The 26,348-nt window shown below is 55.6% G+C and overlaps 2 protein-coding genes across 4 annotated transcripts; both read left to right on the top strand.

Moving 5' to 3' along the window:
• Positions 1–153: 153 nt before the first annotated feature.
• On the top strand, positions 154–17,140 carry SIRT2 (sirtuin 2; the record flags this gene model as incomplete). Of its 3 annotated transcripts, XM_080829672.1 has the most annotated exons (16): positions 206–279; positions 1,171–1,217; positions 4,403–4,451; positions 4,691–4,804; positions 7,411–7,452; positions 7,613–7,719; positions 7,840–7,896; positions 8,232–8,300; positions 12,651–12,780; positions 14,542–14,601; positions 14,879–14,934; positions 15,065–15,141; positions 15,228–15,279; positions 16,017–16,087; positions 16,210–16,276; positions 16,397–17,140. In XM_080829672.1, 16 exons carry the CDS (start codon positions 264–266, stop codon positions 16,556–16,558), a joined length of 1,176 nt encoding a protein of 391 aa, XP_080685798.1. In that variant the 3' UTR covers positions 16,559–17,140. The 3 variants fall into 3 exon arrangements, with proteins under 3 accessions (XP_080685796.1, XP_080685798.1, XP_080685797.1); XM_080829670.1 differs by lacking the exon at positions 1,171–1,217 and having other exon boundaries at positions 154–279; XM_080829671.1 differs by lacking the exon at positions 206–279 and having other exon boundaries at positions 993–1,217.
• Positions 17,141–18,611: 1,471 nt separating this feature from the next.
• RINL (Ras and Rab interactor like) lies at positions 18,612–24,185 on the top strand (the record flags this gene model as incomplete). Its single annotated transcript, XM_080828408.1, is given in 14 exon segments — positions 18,612–18,641; positions 18,644–18,656; positions 18,659–18,714; positions 18,718–18,759; positions 18,761–18,982; positions 20,250–20,352; positions 20,616–20,764; positions 20,767–20,839; positions 21,120–21,269; positions 21,361–21,786; positions 22,176–22,493; positions 22,749–22,880; positions 23,039–23,211; positions 23,294–24,185. Coding segments are annotated over 14 exon segments (1,944 nt in total). The 3' UTR covers positions 23,351–24,185.
• Between the last annotated feature and the right edge of the window lie 2,163 nt (positions 24,186–26,348).

Here is a 26,348-nt window from a genome sequence, read left to right as displayed (position 1 = left end):
GCTCTCTACCCATTCACACATTTTCCGGCCGCCCTTTACCAACATGGCTGCCTGCGCGGAGCGCTCTGGGACTCGTAGTCCAGCCCTCGCGTTGTCTTCCTAACCAAAGAGCCGCATGCGCCCGTGGCTGTCGGAAGCCTGTACGCCTTCTCGATGATTGCTGGGAGTTGTAGTTCTTTGCCCTGTCTCTGCCCCTCCTGTTTCCGGTGCCGTCACGGGACAGAGCAGTCGGTGACAGCCCCGAGGGCCCCCGCCCCGCGCCCATGGCCGAGCCGGATCGTGAGTCGGGGGCCCCGGTGGGAGGGTCGGGCCGGGCCGCGCCGGGGCCTGGCTGAGGGCTGCAGGCCCCGGGGCCCGAGGACGGGCATGGTGGGGCTGGAGACTGGGGCCGCATGGAAGGGAGTGGGATTCGGGGCAAGGTTGGCGCGGGGTTGGGGGGTGGGGGGTGTCGTTGCTAAGTGATCCATCTTGCTTGGTTGGTGGGTTTCTGGGTCGCGAGCTTTTAAGTGTCCGTTTGCCACGTCCCCAAGTTCCTAATGATCGCGTGTTTCTCGCACCTTGGTTGCTGAGGACCCTCGTTGCTAAGGACTTAGGTTGCCGCGGACCCGGTTGCTAAGGGTACCTGGGGGAACTGTATGATGCTAGGGAATCCCTGGTGCCCCCCTCCTATCTCTTCCCTCTAGTTCCTGTGCCCCTCCTGAACATGCCATCCCCACTGCGCCTCCTCTCCTAAACTTGTCTCTACTCGGAGTATTTTCTTATCTCCTCTATTCCTTTTTAAACTTTCCCTCTGTTAGTAAACTTAACCCTCCCTGCACACACACACACACACACACACACACACACACACACACACACACACTATTTCCTTCCTCACTTCTAAGTCTTCCTCCATGTCCTGTATGCTTTGCTTTCTCCTGCCTCTCCTAAACCTTCCAGTCCCAGCCTCCTTGTCCCTCACTGACCACTTCTGACAGCACTGTCTACTCTAACGCGGTCTGCTTTCCCCCATCCCTTCCCTCCCTCTACTCCCTTTTTACCCCTACCTCCCAACCCAGTGTAATTAGCTTGATGGGCCTTCTTGCTCCCTGCCCCTCTGCTTTGAAGACCTTCATTCCCACTTAACCATGCCCCCCACTGTAACCACATCTGCTCCCCCTCCTCCCCCAGCCTCTGACCCTCTGGAGACCCAGGCAGGGAAGGTGCAGGAGGCTCAGGTGAGATTTGGGGAAGGGTGGAGGGAAGGAAAGAGACGGACTTGTTCCCACACCTCACACGGGGGGGAGGTGGCAGAGGGGAGACAGTCACCCCAGGGCCCTAAGCTCACTGCCCCAGTCCCTTGCCCCAACTCCTGGTTCAGTCTCCGGGGGAACGGTGGATTCTGGGGACTGTCGGGGAAGGGTGTGCAGCCTCAATTTCAGGCCTGCCCTCCCAAACTCTTCTCTTTCCTTGCTCCCTCCCCCTATCCTTTCTGAACCTCATTGATGCTGGGCATGGAAGAGACGGGCATCCGATTTGGTCCCTGAATGCACAGATCTCACGGACAAGTGACTAGAAATGACCCTCCAGGGTGATTATGAAAGTAGCTCAAGGCAGAGTAAACTCTGTGGGGTCACAGAGGCTCCGGCCAATCCGTTCCCTGAGCGAATCCACAGGCTGGCCTAGGAGTCAGACTGTGGTGCAGACACCTCACAGTAAGTGAAGAATGACTTAGAATTGTCTCACACAGTGTGACGAATGGCATTCCACGCAGAGTGTACAGGTTGTGTGAAGACTGGAGGGCATGAAGGCAAGGTGTGCTAATTGTAGCTGAGGTTAGCATTTATTGAGTACTTATTCCAGCCAGCTCCTCTGCTTGGGTCTCTGTGTACATTTTTTTTTTTTTAAGATTTTACTTATTTATTTGACAGACAGAGACCACAAGTAGGCAGAGAGGCAGAGAGAGAGGGGGAAGCAGGCTCCCCGCTGAGCAGAGAGCCTGATGCGGGGCTCGATCCCAGGACCCTGAGATCATGACCTGAGCCAAAGGCAGAGGCTTAACCCACTGAGCCACCCAGGCGCCCCCTCTGTGTACATTTCATTTCATCTTCCCAGAATCCCTTGTGGGGAGGGGGGCAAGGCCTACTGGGGCCATTTTACAGATGAGGAATCTGAGGCAGAGCTTTTAGGTAACTTGTCCTCTATCTTCCTCACCTCCCGTGCCCCTGCTAGAAGAGCAGGGACTGCTTTGCAACCCAGGGCACCCTGCAGGTTGCCTTCCAGAAACTTCAGGAAGAGGTAGCCAGGCCGCCTCACAGAGACCTGAAGGCCCCACCAGCATCTCTAGGTCCCGCTACAGCCAAGCTGCTCCCACATGCTGGGCAGGGCCCTCAAGTCCTTCTACAGAGCCTCACTGTCTGCAGTCTGAAAGGATGCCAACCCCCCCGAGACGCGAGATCGCCATTCAGATGTAGGGCAGCGTGGAAGCTGAGAGGAAGGCCCCTGACAGGTGCACAGCAGGGCCACCCTGAGGGTCTGAAAGCTCCCTTTCGGGCTGGGGTTTCTCCCTCGCCTGGCTCCGACGGCTCAGCCACTGTCACAGAGAAAGGTTTAATGTTAAAAAGGGATCCTCAGTCCCAGAAAGAGAGATTTGAGGGTGTAAATTGCAGCATTGTCTGTGATAGGGCAACACTGGAAACAGCCCAAGTGGCTGTCAGTAGGCCGGTTAAATGAACTATGGCTCATCCTTACAATGTAACACTACAGCCTTACAATATAACACTATGTAGCTTTTTTAAAGGAGGAGGTAGATCTATAGTATATTGTTCTGCAGAAGAGGCAAGGTGCAGCGTTGTACTGTGGCACGACCCATTTCTGGAAAATGAATGAGTTTTATATGCAGAGAAAAAATCTAGAGTCATTACCACTGTACTGTGAATGGTGGTTATCGTGACTGGGGTGGGTGAGGGAACTAGAGGCAAGTGCCTCAAGTCACACATGGTCTCATGGTCAAAGTTTTTACAAAGCCTATGGAAGAGCAATTAACAAATTTTAAATATGTTTGGAAGGGTGGTTCCTATTCCAAAAGGCTTGAAACCAGAGCAGAGAATAATTTGGGGGAGGAGTCTTAAGCAGGAGACTGCACTGGTCAGAATTGTGTTTTTGTGAGGTCCACTGTAGGGCCCAGCCCTGGTGTGGTGCACAGCGAGTATCCATTCATTCAGTGGTGGATGGTTCTGGAGCTCCTGCTGGGGCCAGGCCCTGTTCCCGGCACGGGGCGTCCACTGGTAAACATGAACTCTCCCCGCCATCTTGGAGCTGACATCATGGCGGGCTCCATATCCGGTGGTGATCCGATGGTTATAGACTGGAGAAGCCAGTGAGAAGGGCGCTTGGAGCAGAGGGCAGGGTGGGCTGACAGAGCCAGGCAGTCACCCGGAGGGTGGTAACATCCATTGGGGTGGAGGCTGAGGCTGGGAGCTTAGGGAGGAGGCCAGGACAGGGCCCCCAGAGGGAGGACTGGCTGGACCAGGTAGAGCTCTGGGGAGGAGACACATTAGGGCAGGAGGGCAGGTGAGCGAGACAAAGACTGGAGGACAGAAGCCACACTGAGATAAGACCTAGGAGGAAGGACAGTTTTAGGAGAGATGCTGCGACCAAGATTGAGATGTGGTGGGAGAGGGAGGCCAGGGGTCACTTCAGCGGAGGTATCCAGGAGGCTGCAGGAACCCCAGATCTGGGGGCTAGGAGGTGGCATTATCAATGCCTAGCCCAAGACCATTGGCACAGATGAGGCAGCTAGCCCAGGAAAAGTGCAGAGAGGAAGTGGGAGGGGGAGCGCAGCACAGAGTCTCAGATCTGCAATCTGGGAGCCTGGCCGAGGGGAAGAGTAGAAAATGACACGGAGGGGTTGGAGAGGTGGAACCCGGGGCTTCAGGAAGGAGGGCTGAGTCCTCGAGGACTGAGGCATTTCCACTGGCGTTATTCACAGAAGTGACTTTGATGAGGAGGGCGGCAGGCCCACACTACAGGGGACAGGCGGGGATGCAAGGCAAGGACACGGGACACCAGGCACTTCTGACACTTATCCCACTGGGTGCTCCTCGGAGCGCCTCCCATAGGTTAATGCTTCATGTCAGAGAGCCCTCTGAGGCAGTGCCATGTCCTCTGAGCTCCATTTCCAAGATGAGGGCCATCAAACTCAAAACAGCAAAGAACATGAGCTCCTCAGGAGCAGTGGGACCAGGTGTCCAACCCATGCAGCCCATCCCAGAGCCTGCACACTGTCCCCCGACCACCCCTCTCTTCCTTGGGCCCACTTCCAGCCAGAGCCTTTCCCCCCAAACCCGGGTGCCATCCTCCCCTCTCTTCCCTCGCTAACCCCGCTTCTGGGGCCTGGCCACCCCACCCCAACCCCTTCCAGGACTCAGATTCAGACTCTGAGGAAGGAGCTGCTGGCGGCGAAGCAGAGAGTGAGTATCTTCCCTGGGAGTGGGGCTCGGGGGGAGCAATTTAGGGCAGGGATGTATTTGCTACCCCTCACCTCCACTGAGGGTGACATTCTAAGTATGTCTATTGGGTGCAATGCCAGCACCTAGAGGACCCTGGCTGTGGGAGGGTGGGGGATCCCAGGGCGGACCGGGGCACTCAGGGCCCCGGGGCTCCCCGGCTGAACACCCACGCTGCTGTTCTCTCTTTGCTTTTTGGCCAGTGGACTTCCTGCGGAACTTCTTCTCCCAGACACTGGGCCTGGGCACCCAGAAGGAGCGTTTGCTGGACGACCTGACCCTGGAAGGAGTGACCCGCTACATGCAGAGCGAGCGCTGTAAGTCCCCGCCCTGCCCTGCGCCACTTGCGCTGCTCCTGGCCCCACGTGACTTCTCAGCTGCCACCACTTGAACCGTCACACCTTTGGCTTCCAAGTAACAAGAAACCCAACTCCCACCGGCTTAGGCCAAAAAGAGAGCCTTGACCCTGTAACTAAAATCCAGCATTAAGCATGGCTGGATTCAGAAGCTTCCGTGTTGTCAAAGATCTTAACCCCCTCTGGCGCCGGTTTTCTGCGTGGAGGTGGAGGGGCTCCTGGCCTTAGCGCATGTCAGTTCCACCAGCCTAGTATCTCCTTCCAGGGGTTCAAGCGAAAGGGCAGAGATCACGCCCCAGTTGGGCCGGGTTGGGTCACACTCCTACCGCAAACCAATCACCTTGTCTGTCCCTGATTGGCCAGACGTGGGTCACACCTCCATTTGCTGATTGGCCAGGCCTGTTTGACAGACTGAAGATGCTACCAATAGTAATTACCCCAGAGAGTGCCTAGGGGTGCAACCCAGGAAGAGAGAGGGAAATGCCCGGAAGAGGGCTGGGAGGAGAGCAAGAGCCGCGTGCCCTGGGACGACTATTACCGGAAGTGTGTTTTGGGGTGCTGTGTAGGTGCCTCTCTACTAGGTCACCATGTCATTTCTATTTCTTTTTTTTTTTAAGATTTTATTTATTTATTTGACAGACAGAAATCACAAGTAGGCAGAGAAGCAGACAGAGAGAGAGAGAGAGAGGAGGAAGCAGGCTCCCTGCTGAGCAAAGAGCCCCATCGTGGGGCTCGATCCCAAGACCCTGGGATCATGACCTGAGCCGAAAGCAGAGGCTTTAACCCACTGAGCCACCCAGGCGCCCCTGTCATTTCTATTTCTTGATGAAAGTTGAGGTCACCAGAGTCTGAGAAACCAGGCCCTCGGCAGTCCTCAACTAGAACAATCGACCCTTTGAGGGTCCTGAACAGCCTTTTGTTGAGCACGTCTTCTCCCATTTCCCTGTCCTCCAGCTGCTGCCGGCTCCCTGCTCAGGCGTCCAGGCTTGCTGCCCTGAGCCTCCCCCCTACTCCCAGGCCAGGCCGGGCAGCTGTCTGCAGACATCTCCTCCTCAAAGAGAGCACAGGCAATGGCCGCAAAGCTCTGGTTCTTTCTGTCCTCCCACACTTGGGTTTTAGGACAGTTGGCTCACGAGGCTGCCTGTGAGGGGCACAGTGAAGAACGACAGCTAACTGAGCCCTCACCATTTGCCAGGTGCTGGGCTAGGCAACTGATAGACGTCCTCTCCTTTAACCTTCACACTGTACCTGTGAGGTTGTCTCAGGAGTAATGTGAACAGAGGAGGAAGCGTAGGCACAGAGAGGTTGGGACTCCATGCAGGGTCACACAGCTGGCAGGAGGCAGTCAGGTCTCCACCCCAGGCTCCCCTGAATCCAGAGCACACGCTGCCTCCTGTGTGGCCCCAGCTAGCTCCAGCTAGGCCTGGCCCAGTGGCATCCCCGAGACAAAGCCGAGGGCTTCATCCCCCTTGCTGTCCTCCTTCGCACGAGATGCCCCAGAGGTCCCCAGTTCAGGGGCTTCACACTTGTGGCTGGCCATCAGCTGATGGGCAGATGCCCGGGTCCCGCGTGGCCAGGCTGCCCACCAGGTGGCTGATAAGACAACAGAGCTATTTCCGCACAGCCCCGCACGTTTGCAAAATGATTTGACTCCTACCACACCTTCCCATCCTTTTTACTGAAAGCCAGGAGGAAAGCAGAGGAAGGAAGTGCTTATACGTGTACAAACGGTGGGTCTCAAGAGGTACAATTGCCTCAGAGAATAATAGCAGACAGTAGTGTTTGCTCGGTGCTGGGCACTGATCTAAACTTTACACGAATGAATTCATTCTCTCGACAGCTCCGTGAAGCCAGTACTGTAATTATGCCCATTCAACAGAACAGGAAGCTGGAACCCAGAGGGGAGAGCTGAACTAAGACCCCCCTCTCCGCCCCTGCCCGCCAGCCTCAGCTGGTGAGCAGGAGAGCTAGGATCTGAAGCCCCCTTATCTACCGGCTTTCGCTGGGTGAGAGCCAAGAGGGGCAAATCTTTGGTCTTCACCAGAAAATGATCAGACATCCAGTGGCTGGTGTGTGTTTGATTGTAGAGGAAAGGAATATGCTGAAGGAACACGCTAGAAATAGATGGTCATTCAAGATTGTGTCCAAAAGGTGAGGCAAGGCCAGAGATTTTTCCCAGTGACCTGTAGCTCTTCCGGGGGAACCCCCCCCCCCACAGCCTTCTCACTAAGAGCTCATGTGTTTTTGTATAGATCTAGGAGGGGAAACTTCTCTCCAAGTGGCCTTTTCTCAAATCTGTCCAAGTTGGTATAATTTGAAACCGTCGATTCCTCGTCCTCATGCTGGCTCTGCCACCAGTTGACTGCATGATCCTTCCTCTGTCTGAGCCTTGGTTTTCTCATCTGTAAAGTGGGGGTGTTAACCTCCCCTTCCCCCTGAGATGATGGGAATACCATTCATGCATCTGAAATGCTGGCACTGAGGAAATGACATCGGGGGCTGTGATGGGTGCTGTTATTTTGGGGCCGAGCGTACTGTCACGTGATGCAGAAACTTCTGTCCTCCAGGTCGCAGGGTCATCTGTTTGGTGGGAGCTGGGATCTCCACGTGTAAGTGCCTCCCCTCCCGCCTCATAGCCACTCCCACGTTGGGGGACCCCCTTCCAGGGACTGGAGGGAGCCGTGTCTGGGCCTTTGATGGGGAGGGATTGATGGGGTATAGATGGAGGTCCCTGACCCATTGCCCCACACCCCACCCCCCGGCCCACAGCCGCCGGCATCCCTGACTTCCGCTCCCCATCCACCGGCCTGTATGCCAACCTGGAGAAGTACCATCTTCCTTACCCGGAGGCCATCTTTGAGATTGGCTACTTTAAGGTATGTGCTCCCCAGGCAGGAAGGTCTGTAATGGGGAGGGGATGGGATCACCTGACTCCAGCTCTCAGCTCACCAGGGGCATCTGGGTGCCCACCTGCCCTCTGGTTCTCTCTCCCACAGAAACACCCAGAGCCCTTCTTTGCTCTCGCCAAGGAACTCTATCCTGGGCAGTTCAAGGTGAGCTCTTTCTTGCCGGGCACTCAGGAAAGCTTGGGAGGCAGCAGGCATGGGAAAGGCTCCTTCTGGGGCCCTTCAGACAAATGTCCCGTGATCATGAAGGACATGGGCTCCAGGCCACATGGGTCCATGTCCTGGTCCCTCATTTCCTGCTCTTGTGACCTTGAGCCTCAGTTTTCCCATCTGTGAAACGGGGCCAGTGATGCTCCCGAGGCCAGTGTGATGAGTCCATGAAGTAAAAAAGCCAGAGTGCCTGGAACAGTTCCTGGCATGAGGCAACGTGCAGCAAATGGGCTCTGTCACGATGGGCACTGTTCCGCTTGCCCCCCCCCCAGCCGACCGTCTGCCACTACTTCATCCGCCTGCTGAAGGAGAAGGGGCTGCTGCTGCGCTGCTACACGCAGGTAGGCGGCCGCGAGCTCCCCGGGGGTGGGGGGGAGGGCTGGCCGTGTGCATCCTGGCACCTCGGGGCTCGAGAGCCCAGGCCGCTGAGTTCTTGCTGTGTGACCTGCAGGGAGCCCCTGCACCTCCCTTCAGCCTCAGTTTCCCCTTCTGTAAAGCAGTGGCCAGAACAGTTTGGCCCTTCAGGGCCGCATGTCTAAGGGGCTACACTCGCGCTGCAGATTTCCAGGTTGGTTAGGGTTTTTAGCAGATGGCCACGGGGTAGCTGGCTCTGGTAAAATCAGTACACCGCGCCCGTTTCCCAGCGGGCAGACGGAGAGTCTCGAGGAAGGGGCGTCTTTTAGAAGTTTGCGCAAAGGGCTCACATGTGCCACAGGCCGTGGCTCGTATGTGCCAAGGGCTGAGCCGAGGGCCTTGCCCTGGGGCTCTCTGGCAAGGACGGCTCACATCATGGGCTTCTGCACTAGTCGGCAAGACGTTTTCAGTGTCTCGCACCCCTCACTGTAAAAGCAGTCGGTGCCCCTACTTTTGTTTTAGGAATGTGTGTTTTATGAATGCGGGTGAATACATATTGAAATTACAAGGCGTCAGTAACAGCGACATCGTGCCGTAAATGATCCCTCGGGCGCACCTGGGGGGGCCCAGTCAGTTGAGTGCCCGACTCTTGATTTCTACTCAGGTCATGGTCTCAGGGTGGTGAGATCGAGCCCCACATCAGGCTCCATGCTCAGAGGGAAGTCTGCTTGAAATTCTTTCTCTCCCTCTGCCTCCGCCCTTCTCCTCCCTGTGTGCTTGCACTCGCTCTCGCTCTCTCTCTAAAAGAAATAAAATTTTTTTTTTTTAATGATACCTTAGAACCCAAAATTAAAAAAGAGAGAATACTTGACTCTAACTGGGCGTTCTAACATTTTCTTCCTGCACCTGGCAATTTGGAGCCTGCCAGCCTGGGAAGCCGCCACCAGGGGGAGGATGAATTTCTTTCTAAGTCCTGATTTCTCAAATGGGGGCAGGAGTCCACTGCCTAGGACTGGAGGTGGTGGCCTGAGAAAAGACAGCCTCTTCTTTCCAGAAGGAGCTCCCGCTCAGGATAAACCTGACCTTTCTTCCCAGAGGCCATTTTATCCACAGGACGTGGCTCAGACATGATAAACACAGCTTTCTCCAAGCCAAGGGCTCCCCTGTGCTTGATTCCATGAAATCCACACCGCGGCCCTGCTACCATCATCTTCTGTCACAAGTGTTTACCCAGTGTAGACCCCGTGCCAGGCCCTGCTGGCGGCGACATCCCTGCCCTCCTAGAGCTGACAGTCTGCTGTGGGGAGAGAGAGACAGTGGACATGATGGGTGGGAAGCAGAGCTGGGGGGTTATGATTAAGCAGGAGAGGGAATTAGAAGTGTTGCGGGGCGTGCTGTTGTCAACAGGTATCAGGGAAGGTCTCACTGAGAAGTGTGCGTTTAGACAAAGACCTCCAGGAGGGGACAGAGGGAGCCACGGTATCATCTAGGGGGAGAGTGTGTTCCAGGCAAAAGGAACAGCCAGGGCAGAGGTCCTGAGGTGAGACTGTATTTGGCTCGAGTGAACAGAGAGGACAGCAGGAGAGAATAGGGGGGCGGGGGGACAGCGGCTAACCATGTGGGATCTTGGGGCCGCAGAAAGGGCTGAGTGAGAGGGAGCCACAGGAGGGCTCTGAGCAGGGTGGACCGTGACCTGCCCCAGGGGTCCCCCTGGCTGCATGTCAGGGACCTACTGGGAGTGGTGAGGAGGGGGGCACAGAGACCAAGGAGGAGACTGCCCTGACGGGCCGCTCTTCCGGGAAGCGAGTGTCCCCTCCCGGCAACAGTGACTGTGCGGCTTTAACTGCACACGCATCAGCAAAACGGCTGATTACAGAAAACAGACAACCGTGGGGAGAAAAAAAAAAAAAAAAGCGTTCCCCTCTCATGTTTCAAGAGACCATTTTGTTTTGTTTTCTCCAAACTTGTCACCCTCTCCGTCAACCTCAGTCACTTTTTGAGTCACTGACCCAGTTTTCTGGAACACCCTGTCTTCACCTCTTTCCGGATTGTGATGGTGTTGCACTTCTGGGGCCATGTACAAGAGCTGTTTTTATCCTCAGATGTAAGTCTCTGTCCAAACACGCGAACAGTTGCTCTGTTCGCTCAAGCCCCTGCGATCTCCACAGCAAAGAGGCTTCTAAATATATTCATGGCATTTAGCCTACACGTGGGGCTTGTACTTGACTTTCTTCCACTTAACTCCGTGTGGAAGACCCTTCCGTATCCACACCCACATAGCAGCTTCCTGCCCTCCTTCCCTTCCTGCCTGCCTGCTTTCCTTCCTCTCTTTCTTCTTTCTCTTTCTTTTCTTTTTTTTGATTTTAAGTAACCTCTCCACCCAAAGTGGGACTCGAATTCCCAACCTCAAGATCAAGAATCGCACGCTCTAGGGAGGGAGCCAGCCAGGCACCCCAACTTCATGCTTTTTCAAAGCTGCTGTTGCCTTTGTGTCCATCAGGGGGACACTGTGTTTTGAAACAAAAAGGGAGCCAAGGTTTAAAAAGCAAGAGATTTCCGTTGACAATCGGACTTAAGTCTCCTCCTGCAGATTGAGAACTGCCCGCCCTCCTGCCCCCACCCCAGGCGGGGGTTGGGGGGCAGTGAGCACTGGGCCGGAGCTGGCCAGTGCCCACCCTCACCTTGCCCTGATTGCTGCCACACACCCGGGCCACATGTCACTCAGCCTGTACCATCCTGCGTTCATCACCACCTGTCCTCTAGGAGAGAGCGTCTTGGGGCCGTACTCCCCAGTCCCCAGCTTCCCTCCCTAGCAGCCCCTGCTGTTGCTGGCTTCTCCTATCACCTTTATTTTTGTTTTAAAGATTTTATTTCTTTATTTGACAGACAGTGAACACAAGCAGGGAGGAGGGGCAGAGGGAGAGGGACAAGCAGACTCCCGCTGAGCAGGGAGCCAGATGTGGGGCTTGATCCCAGGACCCCGGGATCATGACCTGAGCCGAAGGCAGATGCTTAACCGATGAGCCACCCAGGCATCCCATGTATCGCCTTTCAAAATCGTGTATGCATCGGCAAACAAATACACACCTTCGTATATAGCTTTTCCACTGCCTTTGTTCCCCTGTGCCTTTTAACCTCTTGAAGGGATCATTTCCATATTGGGACATGCAGGACAGCCTCATTCTTTTCCCATTCGTGGTTTTTTAAATCAGAATTGGCCTCAGAACAACAGAGGCGGCTCAGAAGTTTTTTTTTTTTTACACGCTATTTAATTATTTGCACGCACACTGCTTCCTCACGTGTGAGAGGGGCCATAGACTGAGTCAAGTAACAAAGGCAAAACTAATGTGGGGTGGGGGGGAGAGGAAGAGCTCCAGAGAGAGTCTGGGAACAGTGGCTCTTGTCTGCACGTTTGGGGAACAAGCTGATTGCTGGCAGGGAGTGGAGACAAGTGCTTGGGGCCGTCTGCCCCTGAAAGAGAACCCTGTTGGTTGTGCATGGAGTCTCAGGGAGGCTGTGCCAGGTCAGCTGTGGGCTGCACATGACCCGCCATCTCGGGGTGGCGTCTGGCCGCGTGCTGCCGGCTCCGTCAGCTCCATCAGCACCTGTCTCTGCAGCATTCCTCACGGGCAAACAAAAGCTGCTCCCGGGGGGCTGCATGCTTTAAGAAAAATCAGAGAGCACATATGTCAATGTGGAAGGGAAGAACAGTCCTGCTGGTTTAATGAGGAATCTATCCGTGTCTTAAAAGAATGCCAGTGAATGTGCCGTCTGTGAAAACAGACCACAGTAAGAAACCCAACTGCTGATTAGGAAAACAGTGATTGAAACCAAATAAACCCTCCCAATTCACTTATTTCTGTTACGGCTCAGCCGAGGGTGCCACAGACAGCTGTGCAGGTTGGTTACTGCACAAGGATGCCACATCTGAGGGCGCTCTTATTTCCAACAGAGACATTAGAGGCTTCCCCGTCAGTGCCAACAAAATTTCTGGCAGGTGGCACTAACGTCGTGTGGTCCTAACAAAAACAAATTTTCTGAGAAATGGAAACAAAGTGGCCCAACTATGCAGAAACACTCCATCTGGGCTGACAGTGGCAGTGGGCCTGGGCTCACAGACGTATGACTTTGGGCCCCACCTTTAACCATCTGTGACTTTTCCACTTCGGCGGCCCCCCTGAGAGTGAGCAGAGGGGTTTTTAGGCACACCCGGCCCCCTTGCTTCTCCCTCCCTCCCCTTTGCTTCTCTTCGCAGGGCCCTGATCTGCCTTCTGTCCCCGGTGGGGGGGGGGGGGTTGCCTCACTCCTGAGCCTTTTCTCTCTGTATCTCCCCCCAGAACATAGACACCCTGGAGCGAGTGGCGGGGCTGGAGCCCGAGGACCTGGTGGAGGCCCACGGCACCTTCTACACGTCGCACTGCATCAGCCCCCTCTGCCGACGGGAGTACTCGCTCAGCTGGATGAAGGGTGAGGCACCCGAGGTCATCCACGGTCATCCACGAGGGCAGGCCTTGTGGGTGCCCCGTGTCTGCTGCCCGGGGCCTCCAGGTGGTGGGCACCCGTTCCGTCCCACTCTGTGGCTCTTTTTAGCTGCTGACGGCAGCCCCCTGGAGACCTGAGGCAGCGGGCTCCGACACCACCTCCCAGCCAGGGTATAATGGAACCAGGTCCCACGCCCCGTCCAGCCACACACAGAGACGTGTGTTGGCATAGAGGCCACCAGAGCATCCCACAGCCTGTTCTGTGAGGTCATAAGGCCCCAGCTCTTAATCCTTGAGGGGCTCTGACCTTACCTTACACAAGGGGCCTGCAAGGGCAAACCCAACGGCCTTCGAATATAGATGTGCACTGTCCAGTATGGCGGCCACGGCCGCGAATGGCTCTCGGGCACCGACAGATGTGCCCAACAGTACCAAGGATCTGAATTTGTAATTTTACGCCATTTTTAGTAATTTCAATGTTAAAAGCCACACGCGGCTGGGACCACCAGATTGGACAGGACTGCGTGGGAGCCACGGGGTCCAATGGCCTGTGAGTCAGAGTCCATGGAATGTGAAGCTGGACACGGGCCTGGTTTGGGGATGAAGGCTGGGGGCCGTCCCTAGGGGTGCAGACAACAGGGCTTATTAGAGTCAGTGCCCCAGTTCACGGAAGGGCAGAGAGTCCAGAGAAGGGGGAAAAGAAAAATCAGCCAGTTTTTTCTCAGAGGCCAGTGAGAGGCTTGTCTGACATCCACTGTGCTGCTCGGAAGCCCCACGTTTCACCCCGGCAGGCCATTCCTGACATTCTTTGTGCTGATCTCACAAAGCCTCCGGTGTCCGGTGTCCGTGTGAGACAGGGACAGCTGTGGCGTTTGCAGTGGGGCCCCCGGGGGGTGGGGGGTGGCCTTTCTGCTCAGATGCCAGCTGACCGCTGCTGGGAGAGGCTTCCAGAATAGCTCAAGGGCGCACAGCTGGGGAGAACGGACCACGAACACCACCCCATTGTGTGCCCCTCCCAGCGACGGCGCGTGCAGCCGCCACACACTCTCCACCACTGTCAATGCCGACAGGTTTTCAAGGACATTACAGACGGCACAACGGGGCTCTGTATGTGTCTGCTGAAGGAGTGAATGAGGAGTTGAACAAATGAGCTCATATTCTGTGGGTTGGTTGCAAGAGACAGAATGCTTTTCAAGATTCCTTAATCAATAAGCAATAAGGAGTGTGATTGTCATAAGGCCAGGGGCGTGTGCGTGTGTGTGTGTGTGTTGGTGTTTGTCCCAGAACCCAAGGATGGGAAGCAGCTGGGCCTGCGGATGTATCCCCATCCCAGGATCATCTGCAGAATCTTCCCTCTCTCTGACACCCGGCCTGGGACTCGCCAGGCCTCTCCCCGACGATAAAGTAGAGCCGTCCCGCAAGACCCACTGGGAGAGCTTTCCTGCCCAGGTCGGGGGCTGCTGAGATCCAGTTACCCTTGCAAAGGGCAAACGCTTACTCATTCACCTGTTCTTCTGTTTATTCTTTAAGTCAATGGCCGTAGCCTGGTGCTTGGAGCCACCCCTGGAATCCTGGGGAGGTGGGAGGCGGGGAGAGGGAGGACAGCTTTCCAAGAAGGGCGAGCAGGGCAAACACCCCAGGAGGCTCCCCGGTGACTGAGGTGTGTTCGTGGACAACGGCTGGCCACAGCCCCAGGCCCCGCCCAGTCACTTACCTTCTTCTCTCCCTTCCCCTTCTTCATGCCCAGAGAAGATCTTCTCCGAGGTGACTCCCAAGTGTGAGAAATGTCACAGCGTGGTGAAGCCTGGTGAGCCTCGGGGTCAGGGGCCCAACCCAGAGAGATTTGGGCTGGGACCCCCACCCCTCCACGAGCCCCTTCCCAAGAAGGCCACCCTCCCTCCCTGACCGGTGCCCCAGATCTGTCCCCACTGCTCCACTGCTCCCAGCCCTCAGGCCTGCCTCTGCTCCTGCCCCATGTCTCTCTCTCTCTCTCTCTCTCTCTCTCTCTCTCTGACTCTGCCTCTACCTCCCATTTCACCTTCTCTTTCTGTCTCTGTGTCTGTCTGTCTGTCCCCCTGCCTCAGACATCGTGTTCTTCGGCGAGAACCTCCCAGCGAGGTTCTTCTCCTGCATGCAGTCAGTAAGTGGCCCCGGGCTCCCCCACATGGGGGCAGGTGGCCTCCCCAATTAGCTGCAGATGGGGTGTTGGGGGAGGCAGCCCAGCCCCCGCCGAGCCCCTGGAGCCCTCACTGGCCACGCCCCCCTCACAGGACTTCCTGAAGGTGGATCTCCTCCTCATCATGGGCACGTCCCTCCAGGTGCAGCCCTTCGCGTCCCTCATCAGCAAGTAGGTTGGGACGGGGCGGGGGCGGGGGCTGCTGGGGACCGGGGGAGCCAGCACAGGTCCTCACCGCTGAGCTCGCCATCCCTCAGGGCACCCCTCTCCACCCCGCGCCTGCTCATCAACAAGGAGAAGACTGGGCAGGTGAGTTGGCTTTCATTGAGCCCCCTTCTGATTTTCCCTCCTCCTCCTCCTCCTCGCAGGGGTCCCACATTCCCTTTCACTGGGACCCCCAGCTCAGAACCAGGAGTTCTAGAATCCAGATTCCAGGTCACCTGGACTCTGGTTCTACAGGCATCTGGGTCACTTGGGGCCCTTCTGAGCAAGGGACAAAACCCCAACTCGAAGCAACTTAAGCCAGGATCGGAATGCTGTGCCTCGTGCGAGGGAAGAGTTGGGGCAAGCTGGACCCAGGGCCCGCAGCCCAGCATCGGGAGGTGCCCACTCCTGCTTTCGGCTCTTTTCCTGAGGTGGCCTCGCTCCCTCATCCCTGGGGAGGGATGGTTCCTCAAACAGGCCAAACAGGCCATGGGCCAGGCACGGTTCCAAGCACTTTGTTTTATTTATTTATTTATTTTATTATTTTAAGTAGGCTTCACGCCCAGCATGGGGCTTGAACTCACGACCTTGAGATTAAGAGTCACGTGCTCTACTGACTGAGACGGCAGGCGCCCCTATGCACTTTCTAAGTATTCACCTACTGATAGTACCCTGCTAGGAGCAGTTTGGTGATGGCCCCCCACTCTACAGATAAGGAAACTGAGGTTCAGGGAAGCCAGGTCACTTGAGCGAAGTCACAGAGCAGGGAACAGAGCCAGGCCACCTGGTCCAGGGTCTGTGTTCTGAGCTGTCCCCGCCCCCCCAACTCCCACCCCCGCCAGACTGACCCTTTCCTGGGGATGATGATGGGCCTCGGAGGAGGCATGGACTTCGACTCCAAGAAGGCCTACAGGTGAGTCCTGGGCGTGCGTGGGTCACAGCCGAGGTGGGACGGAAGGCAGGAAGGCACACTGACTGGGAAGGGCAGGCAAGGGCCGGGGACAAGCCTGGGAGCTCTGACTCTCCCACCCACAGAGACGTAGCCTGGCTGGGTGACTGTGACCAGGGCTGCTTGGCTCTTGCCGACCTCCTCGGATGGAAGGTAAGGAGTCTGGGCCGCCCCATCCCACCTGGAGCCCTACCCCTAGACCCCCGCCCCTCAGATCCTCTGACTCCATGATGCATGGTGACCTCTGACCTCTGTGAACTTTGCCCCCTGCAGAAGGAGCTGGAGGACCTCGTCCGGAAGGAGCATGCCAGCATTGACGCCCAGGCAGGATCGGGGAGCCCCAGCCCCAACCCCAACACTTCAGCTTCCCCCAGGAAGTCTCCACCTCCCGCCAAGGAGGAGGCCAGGACCTCGGAGGGAGAGCGGCCCCAGTGACAGCTGTGGCTCCTGGGCAGAACTCTCGCAGAGCCCGCGCCAGCCCTGGCCCCCTCTAACTTGCAGCTCTTGTCTGGGGAGCTCAGAACGTTGCCGCAGTCTCTTAACCACCCCCTCTCAAAACTGAGGTCCCGCCCCCTGACCCTGGCAAACCTCTAACAGCACCTAGGGGCCGAGGCCTGGGCAGCCTGGCTGTAACAGCCCGCAGTCTCTAACCACCCGCAGGGACGGGGGTCAACCTCCGCTAATCTCTAACTGCTCCCAGGGCCAGGACTGCCTCTAAACTCCTAACTGTTCCCGACAGGGGCCCCAGGCCTCCCCAGGGCTCTCCATGTCCTCTGCCGCTCCTAGGGGCCTGTGCCCAGGTCGGCTAAGTCTAACGTACCCTGGTGGAGTGTGGGCCCTGCAAACCTAACATCCTCTGTGGGGAGCTGAGCCTGAAGGCCTCCCGAGTCTGGGCCTCCCACTCCCAAAGTGGGTGTTGGACCCATTCCCTCTGGGACCCTCTTCCCCTGCCGGGAGGGGCTGACAATGTTGCTCATTGGAGACAAATTAAAAACAAAAACAACTAACAATCAACTGTCCAGCCTCCCTGTTCCTTTCTGTGGGCACACAGGGAAGCAGCTGGAGGGAGGGGGTCCAGGGAACCAGAACACCAGGCTCTTAGGAGAGAAAACCAAGGGTGATGACAGGGGACTCTGGGGGCTGCAAGAGAGCCCCATAGCTCTTACCCCCAGACTCCCAGACCGCCAGAGTTCCTTCCTCCAAAGCCCAGTCACCTAAATCCTGAGCTCCCCCTCCCAGAAGAGAGGAAGGTCGATTTCAGATACCCCCCCCAGCCCCGCCTCTTCCCCCCGCCCGCCCAGCTTCCTCTCTCTATGAGGAACACTTTCACTTCCTGCTCCTCCCGGTCTCCCTTCAGAGAACAGGTAGGGGTCCCCAGGGACCTAGCGGCTGGCATCGTCACCCCCCGCTGCCTCCCTTTGGTACCAGGCTGCTGCCCCCCTCCCACCCCACCCAGCACCCACCGGGCGCCCAGGTGGCGTCTGCCCCCTTGCCCCCACCCCTCCTGCCTGCTCTGGGCAGGGCACCTGCTCACCGTCCCCACCCTTCCTAAAACCCTGGGTTTCTAGGCAGCGGGCTGACTGATCTGTTCAGCTGTTGGTTACCCATCTCCTATATCACCCCGCGAAGACAGGTGCCCGTTCTTTCCACAGGACACCCGGTCAGGGCCTCTCCTTATTAAGAATCTGTCATTTGGTGCACAGATGAATGGACCCAGGGGTCCTACTCCTGGCATTGCTGGCAGGGAAAATACTCAAAAAAATACTCAAAAAGGCCCACCTTGGGAGGTAACTCACGCTAGCTAGGACTGTGTACCTGCTGAAGAGTTGAGGTCCAACGGACAGAGGGACAGATGCGTTATAAAGCAAAAAAGCAAATGCCAGCAGTAACATCTAGGTGGTGGATATACAATGTTACCCGTCAAATTCTGGTTTTCTGGATGTTTGAAAATGCCCCTTGTGACATGTTGAGGAGGGAATATTTGAGGTCCCCCCCGTGGTCTGAGAAGGGAGGAAGAGAGGATGTTGTATAAGATAGGTCACATTGACAGCTCCTGTGGGCTGAGCATCCGTCCCGGCGCTGGGTTCCGGCAAGGGCTGGTATCCAACTGGTCCCCGTCTGTATTATGGCAGCACTGGTTGTCAAAAGCTGAAATATTTCTGCATCTCTTGGTAAATAGCTGTCCGTCTGGGTCCTCTTCTTTCCCCCCTCCCCGCCAAGACCCACTGGCTTACCTCCTGAGATCCCCAGATCTCCCCACACTCCTGAGACTAAAGAATTAACACCCTCCATAGCAAGGGGCCTTGGGTCCATTCTGATTGGTCAGGGTTTCTGCCCTATTGGTTGTAAATCTGTTGACGATTACCCCTGGATCGGAGCCACCTTGAGTCTTCTCTTCCTCCCTGCCAGAGGCCAGACCATGGCTTGCTGGCCTCCTGTGTCCTGAGGATGGCCCAGCTGGAGGACGAGGCCTCTGCAGGCCCCATCAATGGGGAGAGGTGAGGGCTGCTGGGGTTGGGGCTCCAACTCCTGCCCTAGCTTCAGAAGCCCCTTCTATCCAATGCCCACCCCCCCCCCCCCGCAGAAGACCCTGAATGCCATCTCATCCCTTGGCTGCCCCTTCCTGCACCTTTGACCCCCACCTCAGTGTCCCACTGCCCACCTCTAACCCCTTGTCTCCTGGACTCTGCATGTCCCAGATGGGTTCCATCACAGGTGAATGGAGCAGATGAGACCCCCATAGGGGTCCTTGGGACCCCAGAGCCACTCCTTCGCCTCTGGAGGACGTGGGGGGTGTGGCAGATCCCAGAGCTGGATATCCAGGATGCAGAAGCCCTTCTTGAGCTGTGGCCTCCGGGGGTGAGTACTCACAGCCAGGGACCTTCTCTGACCCTCCCCAGGTCACCACGGACCAGTCAGGACTCTGCTGATTCCTAGCAACAAACACCACAAACCAGGAAACCTGAAAAGACCACTTACTGATTCCAGGGACCGAAAAACCCAGAAGCGAAGGGAATTTCAGGAATGTCTGGACCTGAGCATTAGACAACTTATAAATTTCTCCCCATCCTATTTCTTGGCTTTGCTTCAACTATGGGGAAAGCACAAGGAACAAACACTTTTTCTACAGTAGCTTAGGCAAATAGGCTTTTCTCTTTCTGACACATCCAGAAAGGCGGCTGCGGGCTCTGTCCAGCAGCCCTAGGAACATCAAGGCCAGCTTCTCTGCCATTCTCTTGGACGCCCCTCACTGTTGCCAGGTGGCCGCCTGCCCCAGGTCCAAATACATGTATGCGCTCCAGGCAGGAGGAAGAAAACAAAGGAAATACCAATTGCACCAGGAAAACCAAAAGTCTTTACAATAGATTCAAAATTCATGGATGGGGCCCATGTGGAAATATTTTTTTTAAAATTCACTCGGGAGTTATAAACCCAGAAGTGAGAAACACTGCCTACATCATCATCCATCTTCTCCAGCGGGGCGGATTATGCCGGAACAAGGCTACAATTCTGCAAGGGATAGGGATAGACTTGGATAAGGCAACTAGCTGGTCTACACAGCTTCCTTCACAAGGGGGGCTCTGTCCTTGTGGTGCCAGAGATGACTGTCCCCAGCTCGTGGCCACATCCCACAAGTTTAGCCATCCCAGTGTAAAAAGAGGTTTCCTTCCAAAGAGCTCCAGCAAAAATCTCGTGGAAGATTTCCCTTGACTGGCCTTGATTCACATGCCCGTCTCTGAAGCAATCACAGTGATGAGAAAGTACTGTCATCCTATTGGCTAGGTCAGGTCACAGGACCATCCCCAGGGCTTGGAGGGAGTTAGTCCAACCCCCAGTGACGAAGGGAGGGAGATGGTTTCTTTGAAAGAAATTTGGGGTATGGAATCTAAAATAAGGGAAATGGACGCTGGGTAGGCAAAAGTAACAGATATTTGCACAAATCCCCTTCAAGATGACCTTTGCATTAAGGGGGGCCTGGCTGGCTCAGGGGGAAGAGCGGGCAACTCTTGATCTCGGGATGGTGAGTTCGAGCCCCACACTGGGAGTAGAGATTACTTAAATAAAACTTAAAAAACAAACAAACAAACAAAAAGATGACCTTTGCCTCCATTCCCCCCCACCCCAGAGCTTCCTGGTCACAGGACATGACCCCAGTCAGGTCCTGGTGTTGAGGACAGGAGCTTCACCAGGAGAAATCCACACCTACCAGATCCAGAAGCTTCCTGGCGGTGAGGAGCCTACCCCTAGATTCCAGCCCACAGTAAATTTAATCAGCTTTGCTTCCAAAATATCTCCCAAATGCTACTTGGTGCCATAAGTGGGATGCAAACATAAGTCACAGGAAAAGACGGGAACTCCAAAGGGTAGAAATTTCCCTGTTTTGAAGATTTTGGGGGGGATTACAGGACTGAGGAAGAGAGAGTCCCAGGGAAAATGAGGCTGCCACCCTTAACTTTTTTCTTCCTTGCCCCTTGTTGCCCCCTCCCCCCAGGTGTGTCTCTGGAATATTCTAACCTCTGCATGCCAGACCTGCCCCATCTCCTGGCCTTCCTTTCAGCTAGCAGGTACAGTTTCCCCATAAAAAGGGCTAAGGGTGTTCCATCCCTAAGACATCCCATCCACACTGCAGCTCCCTCTTACCTTTTCTCAGGGATGTTTTGCCCAGAACACTGCTCTTGCCCCCTCCCACTCTAAGGCCTGGAGACCAACACACAGGTGAGGGATGTCTCCCTAAGGGAGGGGGAAGCCACTTTCCAGCCTCCTTGGTCCAGCAGGATGGCCCTTCAGGGACCAGACTACTGGGTTTGTGGGAGAATAAAGTGGGGGTGAGGGAGCTATGGGAGGTTTGACTGTCCTGAGGTTTGACTGTCCCTGACTGACAAGGGGCCAGGGACCAAGCCAGTAATGAGGCTGGAAATTAAGTCTCCCAGTGCCCTGAAGGAAGCAGGGCTGGGTCTTTGGACATCTGGGACACCTCGGTTATGCTGGTCCCCAGGTCCCCCACAGACTGGCAGCGTCCACCTCAACGGCCCGGAAAGAGTGCTGTCCATGGTGAACAAGCTCTACCTGGAGACTCACGGAGGGTGGGGGAAGGAGCAGATCCCCCCAGAGACACCTCCAGAAACTGCAGAAAGACACAGTTCCGGTGAGCTAGGCTGGACAGGGCCCTGGGCCCCCGAGGGACAAGGGAGCTGCTGCCGCTGTTCTGTGGGGCCCAACTCTCTCCTCACATCCAGCCCCCAGGAACCCTGCTCCTCACCGGGTCTCCTGGGTGGAAGGCCCGCTCAGCCCAGAAGTACACCATCCTGGGCCAGACCTGGCCAGCCTGGTGGAAGAGAAAGAGAAGGAGGACGAGGACAAGGATGAGAATGAGGACGACTACAAAGATGAAGAGAATGGCACGGTGGATGTGCTCACCCATCACATCCAAGCTCTGACCAGGGCCCGGGGCAATTACGTGGGCAGGCAGTTCCAGAGCCTTCGGGCGCGCCTCACCTCAAATGCCAGAGGCCCCCACAGGCCTGGGGACCCGGCCACAGAGCTGCTTCAGGATGTGCGCCACCTCCTTACTGACCTCCAGGACCACTTATCAAAGGACCCCGATGTCAGGGCTGTTTTTGGGAGCAGGAGGCCTGGGGTCCCCCAAAAGGACGATGATCTTGGTAATAAGGAGGGCTGGAAGGGAATTTATGGCCGTTCCCTGACCCCACTCGGGTTCTCGTGTGCCATCCCTTGGCGCTACCTGTGTGTCCACACCCAACTTCTTTCTCTCCATCTCCGCGCACCTGTTTGCCTGCCACTCACATGCCTTTTCCTACATAGAGTAACTCCTGTTCCGTTCCCCACTGCTACGTCTCTCGCATGTGTGACACCCGTACTCCCTCTTCCATGAGCGTGTTCACACACAGGCTCCCTCTTCCACACGTGTTCCCTCACCCGTGTCTACACTTCGGGGGGGGGGGTGGCCAAAGGCCAGAGCGGGGTGGTGCTCGGGCCTCGGGGCCGGGGTCAGCCCTTCAGCCCTTCGCTCACCCACCCCAACCTCTCGCAGGCGCTGCGGTGGAGGCGGCCTTGTGCCGGGCGGTGCTGGCGCCGTTGAAGCCTGCCCTGTGGGCGCGACTCCGAACGCTCCGAGCCCAGGAACTGCGGCGACTGCGGCAGCGACAAATAGCCCTGCGGGTGGGGGCGGGGCCTCCGGGACGCCAGGGGGCGGGGCTTGAGGGGCAAGGCCCCGCCCCCGCCCTGCGGAGCCGCATCCACGCGCGCCTGGAGCACCTCCACGCCGCCTGCGCTCCACGCCGCAAGGTGGCGCTGCTGCTGGCGGTGTGCACTGACGTTTACGCAAGCCTGGCTCAGGGAGAGAACCAAGGTAAAGGAGGTTCACCTGCGTCCACCTGGCTGTGCGGTAGCTTGACGGTGGCGGCAGCCGGGTGGGAGGCGCCTGTGTGCACGTCGAGGGGAGAGGGTGGCACGCTCTAGCGGGAGACGTCTACGCGGGCATGGTGATCTGCTTAGAGGCGTTTGCATGCCCAACAAGGTGGAAGGGCAGCCAGCGCCCCGGGGATCGGATGGAGGTTTCTGCACGCCTCCATCCGCCTCAAAGCCTGTCCTCCCGCTCCGCCAGAGCCCCTGGGGGCCGACGCCTTCCTGCCCGCACTGACGGAAGAACTGATCTGGAGTCCGCACATTGGGGAGACGCAGCTGGACGTGGAGTTTCTCATGGAGCTGCTGGATCCGGACGAGCTACGGGGAGAAGGTGAGTCCCCACCCCAGAAACGACTGGACATAACAGGGGGCGCCCTAGGGGCCCAACAGCTTCGCCCTGGGCGTCGGATAAGGCGGACAAGCCGCAGGGAGACCTGGGGGGACCAGGGTAGCCAGAGAACTACACTGACCGCCCCGTCCTGTCCCTAGCTGGGTACTACCTGACCACGTGGTTTGGGGCGCTGCACCACATCGCTCACTACCAGCCGGATGCGGGCCGCGCACCCCAGGGGCTCAGCTCTGAGGCTCGTGCCTCCCTGCGCCAGTGGCACAGCCGGCGGACACTGCACAGACAGGACAGACAGGACCACGCCGGAGCCCAGGTGATCGTCCCTCCCGACTGCGGGTGAAGGGGAGCGTTGTACCTGTTGCCTTTCTCACCCAGCCTCCTGCCCCTCCTCACAGGTCAGCCTGCCCTTTGAGGAACCTTGGGCAAGAGACCCTGTGCCCAGAGACCAATGATGACGAGGGGTCTCAGACCCTCCTGCTCCTCAGGCAAGATTCCGGAGGCCCCAGGACGACACCAACTTCTAACCCCTGTTGGCTTAGGTGCAGGAAGGAGGAAGGGTTCCCAGGAACAGAAGCCCCCCCTGGTTTGCCCCTTCCCCCTGCCCAAGATGGCTCCTTCCTAATCCCCAGAATCTGTGAACATGGTCAAAGCGACTTTACACATGTGACTAAATCAAGGATCTTGACATGGGGAGATTATTCTGGATCATTCTGGGGCCCCAGTATAATCTCTTTGAGTCCTTGCAAGAGGGAGGCTGGAGGGGCAGAGTCGGAGAAAGAGACGGGATTTTGTAAGCAGAGGGTGGAGTGACCTGGCCGGGAACCAAAGCAGGCACCCTCTAGAAGCTGAAACGGACAAGTGGATTTTCCCCTGGAACCTACCGAAAACTCAGCCTTTGATTTTAGGCCGGAAGAGCTATTTTGAACTCCTGACCTTTAGAACTGCAAAATAATAAATTTGTGGGTTTTTTGACCTGGTAAGTTTGTGGTAATTTGTTAACAGAAGCAACAGGAAGCAAATACACTCTCTTACCCTGAACTTTATTTTCCATAGAAATTATCACTTCCAGGGCATCTGGGTGGCTCCGTGGGTTAAGCCTCTGCTTTCGGCTGGGGTGGTGATCTCAGGGCCCTGGGATGGAGCCCCACATCAGGCTCTCTGCTCAGCAGGGAGCCTGCTTCCCCCTCTCTCTCTGCCTGCCTCTCTCTGCCTACTTGTGATCTCTGTCAAATAAATAAAAACATCTAAAAAATTTTTTTAAATAAAATAAAATAAATTATCACTTCCTAACATACCATAATATGTACTTATTTATTGTGGTAACTGTCCATAGGCTCCCTCCCCTTAGGCCGCCCAACAGAAATACAATGCAAGGGGCACCTGGGTGGCTCAGTGGGTTAAAGCCTCTGCCTTCGGCTCAGGTCACGATCCCAGGGTCCTGAGATCAAGCCCCGAATCAGGCTCTCTGCTCAGCAGGGAGCTTTCTTCCCCCCTTCCTCTCTGCCTACTAATGATCTCTCTCTGTCAAATAAATAAATAAAATCTTTAAAAAAAATACAATGCAAGCTATATACGTAATTATAAGTATTCCGGTAACTCCATTACAAGAAACTAAAAAGAAGCAAGGGAAATTAATTTTAACAGCCTACCTGATTGAACCCAATATATCCCAAATGTTATCACTTCAACCTGTAATCAACATCTGAAAATTAGGAGCACCTGGCCGGCTCAGTCAGTGGAGCACGAGACTCAATCTCAAGGTTGTGAGTTGAGCTCCACATTGGGTGTAGAGATTACGGAAAAATTAAGAAGAAATCTTTTAAAAAATCCAAAAATTATTGCACTGTGTAACGTTCTTTTTGCGTATGTGCACAATATTCAAAATCCAGTGTGTATTTTATATTACAGCACATCTCAACTGGGACCAGTCCCATTTCAAGTTCTCAGTAGCCACCACACAGGGCTTGGAGGTACCATTTTGGAGGGTGGCCTTGGAATGTCAGCTCCAGGAGGCTAGCAGTTTCTGTCTTGGGCACAGCTCTATTTTCAGTGCCTAGACAAATCCCTGGCGCCCAGCAGGTGTTCAGTAAATACTGGCTGAATGATTCAGTGACAGAGTTTCTGTGGAAGGCTGAAGATAGCTGCCCAAAAGCTATTCCTGTCCTAATCTCTGGAATCCATGAACATTACCTTATTTGGAAAAGGGTCTTTGGCCCCGTTTTTAAATGAAGGATCTTAAAATGGGGAGACTGTTCTGGATGATCTGGGGGAGGGCTCTAAATGCAATACACGTGTCCCTAGAGAAGGAAAGCAGAGGGAGATTTGACACTAACAGGAGAAGGTGATGGAAAGACAAGCAGAGAAAGATTTGAAGATGCCGGCCTGGAAGGTTGGAGAGCTGGTGATCACAACGCAAGGAAAGCCATCAGGGTGGCACCTGGGCAGCGGTCAGTTAAGCATCGGGGTTTTGGTTTTGGCTCAGGTCATGATCTCAGGGACGTGAGATCAAGCCCCACATCAGACTCTGAGGTCAGTGGGGAGCCTTCTTGAGACTCTCTCTCTCTCTCCCTCTGCCCCTCCCACTCATGTCCTCACGCTCTCTTCGCTCGCTCTCTCACTCAAGGAAAAGTAAATAAATCTTGAAAGAAAGAAAGGAAGAAAGAAAGAAAGAAAGAGAGAGTGGTCAGCTACCAGATGCTGGGAGAAGCCCAGACAGGATGCTCTCCTAGCACCTCCAGAAGGCGGGGGTGGGGGGCATCCACACCTTGATTTCACCCCAGTGATACTGATTTCAGACTTCTCGCCTCCAGAACTGTAGAAGACATTTCTGTCATTTTAAGCCACTGAGTCCATAGTCATTTGTCACAGCAACCACGGGAAATTCAACAGTTATTCAGCACTTAATATGAAAAAGAGAAAAATGGAGTAGAATTAATACCCAGCCCAGTCTCACTCCCGCAACAAGGGATATGCATCTACTGATGCAGGAATTAACTAGAAAAGTAGAAAAATCCCCTCACTCCACTTCACAGAGAGAGAGATGGATTGCCATTACAATTGACATTTTGCATTTCATAATGATAAAAATTCTGTAATTTTAGACGTCATCCAAAAAATGTGCCAGGAAAGAGTTTTTTGGCGATTGTTTTTGAAAACCAAAAAGCTCAAAATGGCTGCAGCGGGCAGTGAGTCAGCAAGCAGGGATGGGGGACGACAGGATGTGGCCTCTGATCTTAGGTTCAGACAGAACTGAGTGAGGGAGTTGCATCCCAGGAGACAGAGGGAACCATCATCTCCTTTTTCAAGAACCTTCAGAGCAAGCAGGGCACCAAGAATTTCATTGTGTTTACTTGTTATGCATTTTTTCCAAAGATTTTATTTATTTATTTGTCAGAGAGAGTGAGCACAGGCAGACAGAGAGGCAGGCAGAGGCAGAGGGAGAAGCAGGCT

Source organism: Martes martes, assembly GCF_963455335.1.
Source record: "Martes martes genome assembly, chromosome: 17".
NCBI lineage: Eukaryota > Metazoa > Chordata > Mammalia > Carnivora > Mustelidae > Martes > Martes martes.
This window is presented reverse-complemented; position numbering and strand designations above follow the sequence as displayed.